General features: G+C 43.0%; 1 protein-coding gene across 1 annotated transcript in view; it reads right to left on the bottom strand.

Annotated features, from left to right (window-relative positions):
- Positions 1-15,803, bottom strand: part of LOC115105274 (PDZ and LIM domain protein 4-like) — a 66,356-nt gene that overhangs the window by 3,776 nt on the left and 46,777 nt on the right. The window contains exons 4-6 of the mRNA XM_029627091.2: positions 10,357-10,619; positions 9,459-9,634; positions 39-192 (exon numbers count right to left, since the gene is read on the bottom strand). Coding sequence (XP_029482951.1) covers positions 39-192; positions 9,459-9,634; positions 10,357-10,619 — 593 coding nt within the window. The remainder of the gene's footprint in view (positions 1-38; positions 193-9,458; positions 9,635-10,356; positions 10,620-15,803) is intronic.

The raw sequence follows: 15,803 nt of genomic DNA, 5'->3' as shown, positions 1-15,803 counted from the left end.
CCTAGTGTGCAGCGTCATCTCTGTTTTTTATGACTTACACTATGCCGTTGCCACAGCGCGTGCACTGGGGGAGTTTCTGTAGGCCGGGCATGGGGCCCATGTGGCCGGGGATGGGGCTGCCCAGTTTAGGGATTGGGGATCGGTCCGGGGACCTAAGGCCTCTCACTCCAGACATGTCAGTAGGGGACACACCTGTGGACACAGACACACAAAATAACACAACACCTCAGTTTTTAAAAAACAACACATTTTTATAATTAGCATTATTATTTATTCAACATATATAGCGCAGTTAAGACATGTTTAGATATTGTAAATCAACTTAGTTCCACCGGGGAGATGTTTCCTCTGGGTACAGATCTAGGATCAGCTTCCTGTCCCCCAATCCTAATCTACGATATCAGTTGGATAAAATGCAAAACTGACCCAAGATTTAGGGGCAACTTCACCCTATACCAGAATATGAAAGCTAGAAAGGCAGCAGTCAGCCATGGGTGAAAGCATGAAGCATGAAGAATGAATGGTGTTCACACTTGGCTCAGGGCGGCACCAAGGTCAGCTACTGTCCACAACAGAGACATCACTCAAATTCAAATTCATTTTTTAAAATGTATTTATATAGCCCTTCGTACATCAGCTGATATCTCAAAGTGCTGTACAGAAACCCAGCCTAAAACCCCAAACAGCAAGCAATGCAGGTGCAGTAAGCACTCCCTTCACTGGTGTGTGTTAACCTCAGAGGGCATGGCAGGGGTACAGGCAGAGGGCCAGGGTGGTGCTCACACGCTGTCAGCCTCTCTACCTCTTTCTCTCACTACCATACCCTCCCCTCTCTCTCGCTCCCCCTCCCCGTACCTCTATCTTCCTTTCCCTATCTCTACCTCTCACTCCCTATCTATCTCCCTCCAGTCACATTTCAGGGATGCCAGGGCTGATGTGAGATCCTGGCACACAGCAGGAACACATCAATTAGGAGAGGAGAGAGAGGCAGCTGCCTGGCAGAGCAAATATTTCACATTAAGGAGCAGATCATCATCACACCAGAGTGCCACAATCACACTCTCCCTGAACCATGGAGTGATGACGTGCCAGCAGGCTCCATTGACCCAGCACGCCACTGCCTCTGGCTCTGGCATGGCCTACCCATCACACTGGTGAACTATCTGGCACAAAGAAGTTTACATCTCTCCAACACTTAAACACTAATGCTGTGACCGTTTAAAAGGTTGGAGTAATAACGGGGTCTATTTTTACTGTAATAATCGCTGTATTCAGCCTGGTCTCATAGCCTAGACGTAACATAGTAAATGTAAATCCGGGACACTCAAATTAGTATATGTTATATTTGGTATGGTTACATGAGACAGATGCTTACTTAAGGCAAAAATGGAAGTAGGGTGGTTGGTCGGGGGGGATGGGTAGACGTATAACGCAAATGTCTAGCAACCCAAAGGTTGCATGTTTGAATCTTATCTTTAGCATTAGCAACTTTACAACTACTTAGTACTTTTAGTAACTTTGCAACTACATTTCGTTAATAAAATAATGATAAAAAATAATTTTTCAAAATGCAGATGTTGATTTAGTTATGGATCCATAACGAATTACTATGAAAATAAAATAAAATAAATAAATATCACTTATTTACAGAAATATTGGAACAAAGTTGTCTAATGAAGGCAAACAATTTACAATCCTGTAGCCTACTCCCAACTGTCACGTTGTACAGTGCCATATTTTCTATTCCATCCTATTCCATTTTGTTTTTCCTCTGAAGAGAAATACCGTAATATTAATCAAATTAATTAAGCCATTTAAAAAAAAATCAATCCCGTCTAATATGTTATTACAAAAAAAGTTTTACATTCTCTGGTAATGCCAATACGGAATACTATCAAACGCTTCTGAAAGATGCCCTCTGGTGGTCAAACTACGATTAACTTGCAGTAAAAGAAAAAAATGTCTGACAATTAAATGACGTGCCACAGAATGAGTGTGCCGCAGTGCAACTTTTTAAAGGAGGAACCACTGTAGCATGTTAGCTAACTGATAAGAGAATTTTGTTCTCAAGGTACATAAACCCAATTTAATTGTATTACTCAGTCCGAAAACCAGAATTTGTAAGATCCTGGTCGAATGAAACAGATGGAGGCCCAGCTAAAATAGTCAAAAAAGTTTATTCACGGGAACGTTCTAAAGTCAAGAATACAAAACAATTCATTTTATACTGACTTCTCACGCCCACACATTCACACAACCATACACACACATACACAAACATACACACAAACAGACGCACACAATGTCCTGCTACGCACACACTGCCTCACTACCCAGCCGACAGAGATTAGTGACCTTGTCCTTGAGACGTACTCCCCGTTCTCTCCCAAACCTCTAGTCAGGTCGGCACCAAGCTCAGACAGTCTATGTATACAATACCATAAAGACATATTGTTTTACCCTCATTCTGACTAGGACTACACATTTATTGATTATGATTTTATACATTCTAATCAATTCCATACAATTATATGTTTCAGGGCGAAATATTCTAATCATTCAATTAACAGATAATTCTCAACTAACACTAACCCCTCCCCTAACCTTAACCCTTTACCTAACTCCTAGCCCTAAATTTAACCCTAACCTTAACCATTAACCCCTAGCCTAGCTAATGTTAGCCATCTAGTAAATGTTAGCGACAAAAAAATGGAATTCATAACATATCATACTTTTTGCAAATTCGTTAACATATTGTACAAATTCGTAACATATTGTATGATTTGAAATTCATAAAATATTGTAATAATTGCAATTCGTAACATATCATAGGTAATGGTTGATGGACAGCCACAAATGAATACATACCATACGAAACTTAGCGGATCATACTAACTGGAGTGTCCCGGATTTACATTTACTACGTTCAGGTTGAGTCCAGGTTACTGTATTACTAAGTATCTAGTAATCATTGCAGTCTCTTCCAAGTTCTAGTCAGGAGTTCTCATGAGATTCTCACAAACACTGTACAAGGGAGGTTTAGTCATAAGACTTGTACAGTCTATACCAGTGGAGGGAGGACGTTTAAAAAAGAAATTATGAGCATCGCCTTATTTTGATTAAAGCATATTGGATGACTGTAATTAATATTCCTTTCACCCAAATCAATGTAACATCGATAGCTTTAGGCTAGCACATGATACTCTAATTTTCCCTCGACCCATGAGCTCTGTTCAAGACTATCCTACCAACTGGACATTCAAAACGGTAATATCTTACGTTTCACCGAGTCGTGGCTGAATGATGACATGGATAATATACAGTTGGCTGGGTTTTCTGTGGATCGGCAAGACAGAACAGCTACAGTACCTTCGGTAATATGAGGGGAGGTGGTCTATTTGTCAATAACAACTGGTGCGCAATCTCTAATATTAAGGAAGTTTTGAGGCTTTCCTCGCCTGAGGTAAATTACTTAATCAGAAGCTGTAGACCACACTATCTACCAAGATAGTTTCCATCTATATTTTTCGTAGCTGCCTATTTACCACCACAAACCAATGCTGGCACTAATACTGTACTCATCAAGCTATATAAGGCCATAAGCAAACAAAAAAATGCTCATCCAGAAGCGGCACTCCTAGTAGCTGGGGACTTTAATGCAAGAAAACTTAAATCAGTTTTACCTCATTTCTACCAGCATGTCTCATGCAACCAGAGGGGAAAAAAACCTCCAGACACCTTTACTCCGCACACAGAGACGAAGAAAGCTCTCCTTTCTCTCCATTTGGAAAATCTGACAATAATTCTATCCTCCCGATTCCTGCTTACAATTAAAAACTAAAGCAGCAAGTACCAGTGACTCGCTCAATATGGAAGTGGTCAGATGATGTGGACGCTAAGATACAGGACGGTTTTTCTAGCACAGACTGGAATATGTTCCGGGATTCATCCAATGGCATTGAGGAGTATACCACCTAAGTCACAGGCTTCATCAATAACTACATCGATGAAATAATCCTCACAGTGACTGTACGTACATATCCCAACCAGAAGCCTGGATTACAGGTAACATCCGCACCATGCAGGCTAGAGCTACGCATATAAGAAATTCTTCAATGTCCTCAGACAAACCATCAAATAGGCAAAGCATCTACAGTTGAAGTGGAAGTTTACATACACCTCAGCCAAATACATTTAAACTCAGTTTTTCACCATTTCTGACATTTAATCCAAGTAAAAATTCCCTGTTTTAGGTCAGTTAGGATCACCACTATATTTAAAGAATGTGAAATGTCAGAATAATAGTAGAGAGAATGATTTATTTCAGCTTTTATTTCTTTCATCACATTCCCAGTGGGTCAGAAGTTTACATACTCACTTAGTATTTGATAGCATTACCTTCAAATTGTTTAACTTGGGTCAAATGTTTCGGGTAGCCTTCCACAAGCTTCACACAATAAAATTGGGTGAATTTTGGCCCATTCGTCCTCACAGTGCTGGTGTAACTGAGTCAAGTTTGTAGGCCTACTTGCTCGCACACACTTTTTCAGTTCTGTCCACAAATTGTTTATAGGATTGAGGTCAGGGCTTTGTGATGGCCACTCCAATACCTTGACTTTGTTGTCCTTAAGCCATTTTTCCACAACTTTGGAAGTATGCTTGGGGTCATTGTCCATTTGTAAGACCCATGTGACCAAGCTTCCTGAAGACCCATTTGCGAACAAACTTCCTGACTGATGTCTTGAGATGTTGCTTCAATATATCCACATAATTTTCCACTCTCATGATGCCATCTATTTTGTGAAGTGCACCAGTCTTTCTTGCAGCAAAGCACCCCCACAACATGCTGCTGCCCCACCACATGCTTCATGGTTGGGAAGGTGTTCTTCGGCTTGCAAGCTTCCCCCTTTTTCCTCCAAACATAACGATGGTCATTATGGCCAAACAGTTCTATTTTTGTTTCATCAGACCAGAGGACATTTCTACAAAAAGTACAATCTTTGTACCCATGTGCAGTTGCAAATCATAGTCTGGCTTTTTTTATGGTGGTTGTGGAGCAGTGGCTTCTTCCTTGCTGAGTGGCCTTTCAGGTTATGTCGATATAGGACTCGTTTTACTGTGGATATAGATACTTTTGTACCCGTTTCCTCCAGCATCTTCACAAGGTCCTTTGCTGTTGTTCTGGGATTGATTGATTGCACTTTTCGCACCAAAGTATGTTCATCTCTAGGAGACAGAACGCATCTCCTTCCTGAGCGGTATGATGGCTGCGTGGTCCCATGGTGTTTATACTTGCGTACTACTGTTTGTACAGAGGAATGTGGTACCTTCAGGCATTTGTAAATTGCTCTGAAGGATGAACCAGACTTGTGGAGGTCTACAATTTTATTTCTGCGGTCTTGGCTGATTTCTTTTGATGTTTCTATAATGTCAAGCAAAGAGGCACTGAGTTTGAAAGTAGGCCTTGAAATACATCCACAGGTATACCTCAAATAGGCTAATTAAAATCATTTGAGTCAATCAGAAGCTTCTAAAGCCATGACATCATTTTCTGGAATTTTCCAAGCTGTTTAAAGACACAGTCAACTTAGTGTATGTAAACTTCTGACCCACTGGAATTGTGAAACAGTGAATTATAAGTGACTTAATCTGTCTGTAAACAATTGTTGGAAAAATTACTTGTGTCATGCACGAAGTAGATGTCCTAACTGACTTGCCAAAACTATAGTGTTTTAACAAGAAATTTGTGGAGTGGTTGAAAAACAAATGTTAATGACTACAACCTAAGTGTATGTAAACTTCCAACTTCAACTGTATACAAAACTAAGATTGAATCCTACTAAACTGTCTCTGACCCTCATCGGGTGTGGCAGGGCTTGCAAACTATTACAGCCTACAAAAGGAATCCCAGCTGCGAGCTGCCCAGTGACGCTAGCCTACCAGACGGGTTAATTGCTTTTTATGCTCGCTTTGAGGCAAGCAACACTGATGCATGCATAAGAGCACCATCTGTTCCAGATGACTGTGTGATCATGCTGTCCGTAGCAGATTTGAGTAAGACCTTTAAACAGGTCAACATTCACAAGGCCGCGGGGCAAGACAGATTACCAGGACGCGTACACAGAGCATCCGTGGACCAACAGGCAAGTGTCTTCACTGACATTTTCAACCTCTCCCTGACTGACAATGTAATAGCTACATATTTCAAGCAGACCACTAAGTGCCTGTGCCCAAGAACGCCAAGGTGACCTGCCTAAATGACTACCGCCACATAGTACTCACGTCTATAGCCATGAAGTGCTTTGAAAGGCTGGTCATGGCTCACATCAACACCATTATCCTGGAAACACTAGATCCAATTCACATACCGCCCCAATAGATCCACAGATGATGCAATCTCTATTGCACTCCACACTGCCCTTTCCCACCTGGACAAAAGGAATACCTATGAGAGAATGCTGTTCAGTGACTACAGCCCAGCGTTCAACACCATAGTGCCCACAAAGCTCATCACTGAGCTAAAGACCCTGGTACTAAACACCTCGCTCTGCAACTGCATCTGCATCCTGGACTTCCTGACTGGCCGCCCCCAGGTGGTAAGGGTAGGCAACAACACATCTGCCATGCTGTTCCTCAACACGTGGGCCCCTCAGGGGTGCGTGCTTATTTCCCCCCTGTACTCCCTGTTCACCCACGACTGCGTGGCCGGGCACAACTCTAGCACCATCCTTAAGTTTGATGAAGAGACAACGATCAACGACAACAATGAGACAGCGTATAGGGAGGAGATCACAGTGTGGTGCCAGGACAACAACCTTTCCTTTCCATAAATGTGAGCAAGACAAAAGAGACGATAATGGACTATTGGAAGAGGACGGCCAAACACACCCCCATTCACATCAATGGCGCTGTAGTGGAGTGGTCCTAACACACCAAGACAGTCATGAAGAGGGCACAACAAGGCCTATTCCCCCTCAGGGGACTGAAAAGATCTGAGGTCCCCAGATCCTCAAAAAGTTTTACAGCTGCACCATCGGTTGCTTCACCGCCTGTTATGGCAAATGCTCGGCATCAAACTATAAGGCACTACAGAGGGTAGTGCATATGGCCCAGTACATCACTGGGGCCAAACTTCCTGCCTTCCAGGACCTCTATACTAGGCAGTGTCAGGGGAAGGCCTAAAAGAGTGTCAATGACTCCCGCCACCCAAGTCATAGACGGTTCTCTCTGCTACCATACGGCAAGTGGTATCGGAACACCAAGTCTAGGTCCAAAAGGCTCCTTAACAGCTTCTACTCCCAAGACGTAAGACTGGTGAACAATTAATGGCTAACCGGAATATTTGTATTGACGCCCCCCCTTTTATTTTTACACTGCTGCTACTCACTGTTTATTATAGACACATAGTCAGTTTACCTCTACCTACTTATACATATAACTTCAATTACCTTGACCTACCTATATCCCCACACACTGACTCGGTACCGGTACCCACAGTATATAGCCTTGTCATTGTTATTTTTATTGTGTACGTTTATTTATTTTCGTTCATTTACTAAATATTTCCCTATCTCTTATTTTGTTGTTGTTTAAGGGCTTGTAAGTATGCATTTATCGCTACGATCTACACCTGTCGTCTTCGGCACGTGTGACAAATACAAATTGATTTGTGCACAACACATCAGCTGTCTGTGACCAGGTGAGAGAACCTTTCCAAGCCAAACCTTCATATCGTAATCGGTAAATACTACACACAGCGTACATCGTTGTCAACATACCTATTAGAACTAATGTGTTAGTTAACACGCTACAATCATGCTGTACAGTGTACAGTTAGCAGCAAACAATTTAGCAGTTACACCGGAGGGGCCCGGTGGCAATAAATTAATAAAACCTTAACGTGGAAGAGTTCCCGTGTTGGATAGCCATAGCCAGCTAGCTAAACATAGCATCCTTCTCTTTTTGAGCCGGTTATTTGAGTAGGCTAAACTAGCTTCATTCACAAAGACTACTGACAAGTCTATATGAATAAAGTTCATAGCATGCGATCCCCCTAATCTGTACTAAAAAGGGAGTTTCCACCCATTTATCTTAGTTATTAGAGCAGCTTTTTATAAAACAGATAGCTACCCGCAATGGCTAATGGGGGTCACATTTCTGGATAAACAGACAAACAAAATAAACATGCTGTAACCTTGTCTTTATTTCTTATTTTCTTACAGGGGGTTCAACTACAGGCAGTACAATGTGCTCATCACATCTGCTCATCCTCAAAAGTAAAGCACATTGTAAATACATGATCGCTTCCCTCCGATTTCTGTCTTCGACCGTATCTTTGACCACTATAAGTGGTGGATTCTTCAGTGATTGGTATAGCTGGGGAGTTCAGTGTAATAATAAGCTGGGAATCTCGTCATGCAAACGTCTCCACTCCTCTTGTTTTCACCCTCGCACTGTCTGACACCACAGATGGTCAAATCAGTGCCTGTGGGGCTATATCATAACAGCGCCTCATGTTTGCGCTCCATTGAAATCCCAGGGATGCCGACATTTTCAAAACAAGAGCGTCTTCCTTTTAAAGGATGAGGATTGACAATATCGCATGCAGTCAAATGCCCCTCTCCGTCTAAATGTCAAAGCTGTGCTGAGAAAGAGAAAAAAACTCCTTCAGCAGAAGATAATGCAAGCATTCCCACAGACGGAGAGCAACAACCAGAAACAGGCAGACAGAGCTTTAGGGCGAGTCTTGTATAAGCCCCAAGGTGTGTAAGCATCGCACCAGAAGCGAAAACCCAGTGTCCATGACGCCTTTTGCGGTCGTGAAAATAATAACAACTGTGCAGGAGGCGAATCGGTGCCGATGAATCTAATTCTGTTAAAACCGTTATTGACTTTTTGCTCTTCCTTAGTCCCTTTTCACACCTGCAAGTGACTAGCACCAAATTCAAAGAATAACAGGGTACTGGTGTTGATACAAAACCATCTCAATGATCCCCAACAGACAGCATGACTTGTTCCTGGGGATAAGCCTGTCTGTTTGGGTTCTCCTTGAAGAGTTGAGATCTGTCCACGACCCTGACGAAAACACAACGCATTACTTCTAAGGAAAACGGCAAAAAAAAGTTTGAAAGAAACACCAGGAAGTCATATTTCTCTGTTTTATTGTCTTTCATAAGGCTGTGTTGCGGTAAACTTTCTTCCCCCGCTTTATCATTTGACTTTCACCTCTCTCGGCCTATAAAAGGAAAACTATGCCAACGCTCCCTCTCCTCTCAGGGACAACACGTGCTACAGTGCACACACAGTCATGTGGTTGGAAAACATCACATGCTCCACTTGCAGAAGAAAACTATTTAGCTCAAATTTTTAAACATATATTTAACATACATAAACAAGCATGTTGTTTAGGTAAACTGTTGGGTGAATGGAGACTCGTATAGAGCAACAAATAAGGGTACCTCCATCCTCTGCCTCCAATATGCCTTGTAGGTATTTGAAGGAGCCGGATTGTTTGGGTGCGGAGACTGGCTCCTCTGTGTCTTGCAGCATCTTGTACACATCTGACTCTGTGGTGACTTCAAAACTATGACCGTTTCCATTACGTCCCATAGGAGAACGCATCGGAGGCTCAGGGCTGAAAGAGACGAAGACAAACAAATAAAGTTGTTTTCAGTTTGAATTCAGTGTGACCAACAGCTGCGCTGTTCATTGATTTAATTTGTGAATGCTGTGACTTGATTTGGGGGTAAAACAAATGCAGTTTAAAGAAGGGAAAGGGAAAAGGGGATGCCTAGTCAGTAGTACTGAGATCTAGAGTACAACACATGAAAACATGATACAACACTTATTTCCAATGTGGTCCTCACACTGACATATTCACATTGACATGGTACATCTACCAGAATATCTTGAAATGACTGTAGTCTCAGGTCCTTTTTTTCCATTGAAGTAAACTATGCTGCAGGTTCATCCATTCCACCTTGGTATTCCTAGTCCAAACAGGAGATAGACCCCATTTGCTGTTCAGTCTTTCCACAAAACCCACCAGAAAGAATCCTCAAGCTCCATTATGCCAATAGTGCATAACATTAAGCACTGCTCTGTGAATATCAGCACGGCTGATCTATATTTTCTGATCCCGGTCTTCCTCCACTCCGGAGGGACCCTACAAGGTAAACTTCACTGTGAGGCCCTGGGAGGCCTTGGGAGGGGGAAACGTGTGCAGTCAGCACAAACAGCAGGGCCCAGAGGACATCTCTGGGCGCTGTAGGTTGTAGCCTAGGAGAACACACACATTTATCACACATCCGAGAGACCACGCGATAACAAATGGATTTTCCACTCCACATGCCTTACCTGTGAGGAGACCCTAGATTCAGGCCGCTCATTTGTTTTGGCAAGACCCTGTCTCTGTCTCCGTTGCTGCCGTTGTTGTGTGCGTACAAGCTGGCTGGGTTGTTGTACTGCGCATGGTTGGACTGCTTGGAGGTGCCGTTGTTGAGGTGCGGCAGCTCGGGAGTGTAGGAGGGTTTTCGGCTGTAACCGCTGCTGTTGTTCCCCCTGCTGTAGCTGCTGTTGTAACCACTGGTCATTGCTCCAGTGCTAATGGGTCGGAAATTCTAGAGAAGGACAGAGCAGAGGAATCATTAAGAAAAGTATGGTTATTCCCAATGCACTTCTATGTCGTTGTCATAGTCTATTCATGGCAACATTAAGGTGACTGTTTGCACAGAGGCACAAACATTTTGCATGGACCTGCGTCAGCTATCCAATGAAGTAACCAAATATTAACTGCAGACATCCATGAACTACACTGATAATCGACCGTATATTGCGTGTGACATGCGTGGTCATCTCTCCAGCCAAGCCACAGATAAGGATGGGTTGCAACATTTTGTTTACGTCATCACTTTTCTAATGGCTGGTTTTAGTGGTATGACTGTCATCCAAAATATAGTGACTTAAAGGCTGTTGTGGGCTGCACACAATCTTAGCTCCTCTGTAAATATGTAATCTAAACTGGAGTGACTTGTTTAACGGTTGTGCAATGAGAGTACTGGAGACAAAGTTGTCATCCCTCACAGCTAGCCTGTTGATTAACCTGTGTGTGCACATTGAGTGGTGGGTTAGTTTGAGTGGTTGGCCCCAGGAAGCAGAGGTTCACAGACTCTCCAGGCAGGCAGGCAGCAGATGGCCTGGTCTTTGTTCCCTGGCCCAGACCACCCATGCCTGGGCCATCGCTAATCACCACTCTGCTGAGCCCTTGATCCCACACCCCACAGTCCTACCCCAAGCTGCTTCGCCAACCCTGGGCTTGGTCCATTACTCCAAGCCGTGTCCCCTCTCGGCAACAACAGTAAAAGAGAGGCAGAGCAAACATTTGAGTGTATTGTATTACCAAGTGTTCCTGCAGCGACAGTAAACTTGGCCTTTTTACGATGTGTGGATGGATTCCAGCGCCTCCTTCAAACAGTTACAATAGAAGCCACAGAGCCCTGAGATCACTAAGGGGAAGAGCGACAGGACTGCTGAAAGGCTTGGCAAACACCTTGGCTATACCATACCCTAATGAGAGTGAGTGCAGATAACATCAGTGATGATTTGCTGTGTCAAGCACGGCAAATGAACACAAACGTTTTGATGTTGCCTATTTACAGTAGAGTGGTCGTTTTCACATAAACAGATGGAGCTAGGGAGAGGTAGAGAGAAAAGTCTGCTTCAAATCCTTGGCACAAGGGCCGGCGCCAGAACGAATCAGTTGGACGGCTATTTGATTTCCATAGGGGGCATGTTTTCTTCACTGGACTTCCCATGTGTGCATGCGCTTGCTTGTGCACACATTTCAAGTTGGGGAAAGCTTTCAACTTTTACTACAATTTCTACCAATCTGCGTGCCAATTATGGTTTTTACATGTGCATTTTCGTTTCAATAACAACCTTTTCATTTTTTTAAGTCATTGTCAAGTGGTTAATCATAAAAATCTGACTTAAAATGATACAAATCTAAAAGTAAAACTTAAACTAATGTGAGAGCACCAACCTCTGCCATATAGACACATTGATAAACCGTGATCCATTGGCGGCTAAGGAAATGGAACTGTATTCTGGGCCCTGTATTCTAGTTCTCTCGCCAGTGAGCTCTGGACAGACAGCTGTTTTTGTGCAAGGGAAACATGTTCAGGTATTTAATGACTTTTCTGCAAATGGCTGCATTTCAATCCTCCGCATCCGCCAATATTGCCTTTCCGCATCCGCGATGAAAGGTGGCAGAGCTAGAATAGTGTTTGTCAGACCATGAGACTTCCTGAAAATCTATCTTCTCACAAAAACACCCGTAGCGTTCAAACAGTCTACAAAGTTTTATGGACACTATTGAAATATGAGACTCTTATGAACACGATGGCGTTCTCCGTTTTGTTCTAGGATGCCTACAAGCCTCACAAGACTTGTCTAAAGTCGGTACAGCCTCTTCTGCTAACTTCTGCCTGTAGTGTCCGAATGGTTTGGGCTACAAAGTATTATGACCATTCTATTGAAAGTTGAGACTCTCACGAACACGATGTCATTCTCTGTTTTGCTCTAGGGCGCCCACAAGCCTCAGAAGCCCCCAAAAAGACTATCTGTTGTTGCACGTGTTTCTGTTGGAATGACGAAGCATGTTATAGAGCTTACTGTCTCACGTGGGAAAAGGTCACACCTCCGCGTTATCATGCTGCTGTGCTGTTTGTTGCGACTTAGCTACCTGCCAAACTTAGTTTGTTACTGTTAACGGTTCAATCAAAACTCTTCATTTAACACATTTACCAACGTCTTAGTTTTTTCCACGCTCAACTTTTTCCATTCAACTTTTTCACCCTGGACGCTTTAGTACCTGGATACCAACAACCGAGCCAGGCTACCAAGAGCTCAACTCATACAACGGTCTCTATAGAACTACTGTAGAACTAAGTCCTTACATCCAGCGTGTGAGTGTGACTCCAACCGTTGGCCAGTACATACTGTAACTGTATGTTTTGTATCCCCCAAGACTACATAGACTCCCGACACAGCTCTGAGAGGCTACACCAAATGCTAACACGCAGCCGGCCGGTGTGTAGCAAGGAACAGCAAGCGACCTGTTGTCACGGGGGAAAGGTCCGATGGATACCTTCATTTGTGAAAAATGTATTGATCTTGATGCAGCTAAAGAAATAATTATTACTCTTCATGAAGAAAAAAGAAACATTTGACCAAGCACCTGGAAGGGAATAAGGATTCCATGTGAATATCGGCATCTTGTCCGCTACTGCACTCCTCCATTAGCTTGAACCAGAAAATGGCTGCTCATTGTTCGACTCCAGGTGAGCGTAAATTGATGCGTGTTGGAACCAGAAAGAAGAAGAAGAATCATTCTTGGCGCTCCTGCCTTCTTCCCCCGTGTCCAGACTTAAGACTTTCAAACAACTTTGAGCACCTGTACCAGCTGTCTTCTGCCAGGGACTTGGGTGTTCCCTCCATGGCTGTGGATATCCCTTCAGCTACCTCTCCCTATCCTAGTCAATCAATTGCCTGGGCACAGCCTGGACCACCGTGGCCACCCTCCGCTGGGCCGTGCTCTCTGGTTCAGAGCTCTGTCCCTTTGGCTGTTGTGGCCTGCACGCAGCCGGCATCTCTGCAGCCTTCTTTTCAGGTGAATTCTGTGGCTCTGGCCTCGTAATCAACATCGAGACACGGGAGAGGCCAGATCATTCTGGCTATTGTGATAGGGAGTTCGATAGTGAGGCATATACCTGTACCTTTGTGTTTTCCTGGGACAAAAGTTAATAATATCAACAGGTTGCTTCCCGAGGCTATGCGTCAGTCACTGGGGGCTGATACTGTCATGGTTCATGTGGGGTCGAATTACATTATGAGGAGCAGCTCATAATCATATGCCTATGAACCAGAGTTATATTGTTAGCATGGAGGTGGTGTGCCATAGCAGGAAGTCCACTGTGTGCAGCTCCCCCTGCACTAACATAAATAGCCTGTGCATGTCTACCTCTGCTAAGCCTCCCAGTAAAGCAAGAAAAGTGATTAAGATACCCAGAAAAGTATTACAAATTGCCCATGTTAACATAAGTAGCTTAAGAAACAAGTTCATGAAATCAATCATTTGCTAGTAACAGATGACATTCATATTCTGACAATATCTGAAACTCACTTAGATAATACCTTTGATGATACAGTGGTAGCAATACATGGTTATGAGATCTACAGAAAATACAGAAATGCTAAAGGTGGAGGTGTGGCTGTTTATATTCAGAACCATATTCCTGTAAAGCTTAGAGAGGATCTAATGTTAAATGCCGTTGAAGGAAAATGACTACAGGTTCACCTGCCTCACCTAAAGCCCATTCTGGTGGGATGCTGCTATAGAACCCCAAGTGCTGACACTCAGTATCTGGATAGCATGTGTGAAAGGCTTGTATGTGATATCAATAGAGAGGTATATTTTCTGGGTGATTTAAATATTGACTGGCTTTCATCAGGCTGCCCACTCAAGAGAAAGCTTCAAACTTTAACTAGTGCCTGCAACCTGTTTCAGGTTTTCAATCAACCTACCAGGGTAGTTACAAACAGCACCGCAATGAAATCATCAACATGTATTAATCACATCTTTACTAATTCTGCAGAAATTTGATTGAAAGCAGTATCCAAATCCATTTTATATATTGATCACAATATAGTAGCTTAGGAAAACCAAAGATCCAAAAGTTGGTTATAAAATAAGTTTTGTAGCAATTCCTATGTTGTTGATGTAAATACATTTTTTAAAATCTTTATTTAACTAGACAAGTCAGTTAAGAACAATCTCTTATTTACAATTGTACGTTTCCTCTGACACATTGGTGCGGCTGGCTTTCGGGTTAAGCAAGCATCGTTTCAAGAAGCAGTGCAGCTTGGTATGGTCGTGTTTTGGAGGACGCACGGCTCTCGACCTTAGCCTTTCCCGAGTCCGTACGGGAGTTTCAGCGATGGGACAAGACTAACTACCAACTGGGGAGAAAAAGAGTTATAAAGTACAAAATAATAACATATATTGTTTTAATACACCTCATGGAACAGCGGGGACTGTGAAGCAAGACAAAACATAGGCACAGACACACGCATACACATGGATTTGGTGTTGTGGATATGTGGTAGTAGAGTAGGGGCCTGAGGGCACACACTTAACATGTTGTGAAATCTGTTGCGAATTTATGGTAATGTTTTAAAAATGTACAACTGCCTTAATTTTGCTGGACTCCATGAAGAGTAGCTGCTGACGTCCCCAAATGGGCACCTTCCTACATTTGTGCGCAGGGCAGGTAGGCTACTTCTATGTGTGCTCAGGCGAGCACTCCATCAATGTTATCAGGACAGAGAAACCAGAGACATGCTCATTGCTCACATGCAGCACTCCAAACAAAAGACAATGAAAAAAATTGACAAAACTCGTAATTTATGTTTATGAAATAAACCAAAACGTGTTTCTCACAAGTGTAGCAGGTTGTGTACTCTGCAAACAACGTTTCCATTCCAAGAATGAGAACGGTAATTGACTGTAGCCTAATTAACAGAATTGTAAGCCACCAAATGACGGGATTAAGTACACTTCATAGGCCTACTAAACACTCAAAGGGCAAACAATTCACACAACAAAACAATGAATGGGCACGAATTGGTGGGAGACAACTGAGCGCATTCTGGAGAGCTGAGTGCATGAAATCTGGAGAGCTGCGGCATATCTTCGCCAAAATTATACTCAAGACACATTATCTTCACACATATTTTAGATGCTT

The sequence above is a fragment of the Oncorhynchus nerka genome, linkage group LG22 (genome assembly GCF_034236695.1).
Source record: "Oncorhynchus nerka isolate Pitt River linkage group LG22, Oner_Uvic_2.0, whole genome shotgun sequence".
NCBI lineage: Eukaryota > Metazoa > Chordata > Actinopteri > Salmoniformes > Salmonidae > Oncorhynchus > Oncorhynchus nerka.
This window is presented reverse-complemented; position numbering and strand designations above follow the sequence as displayed.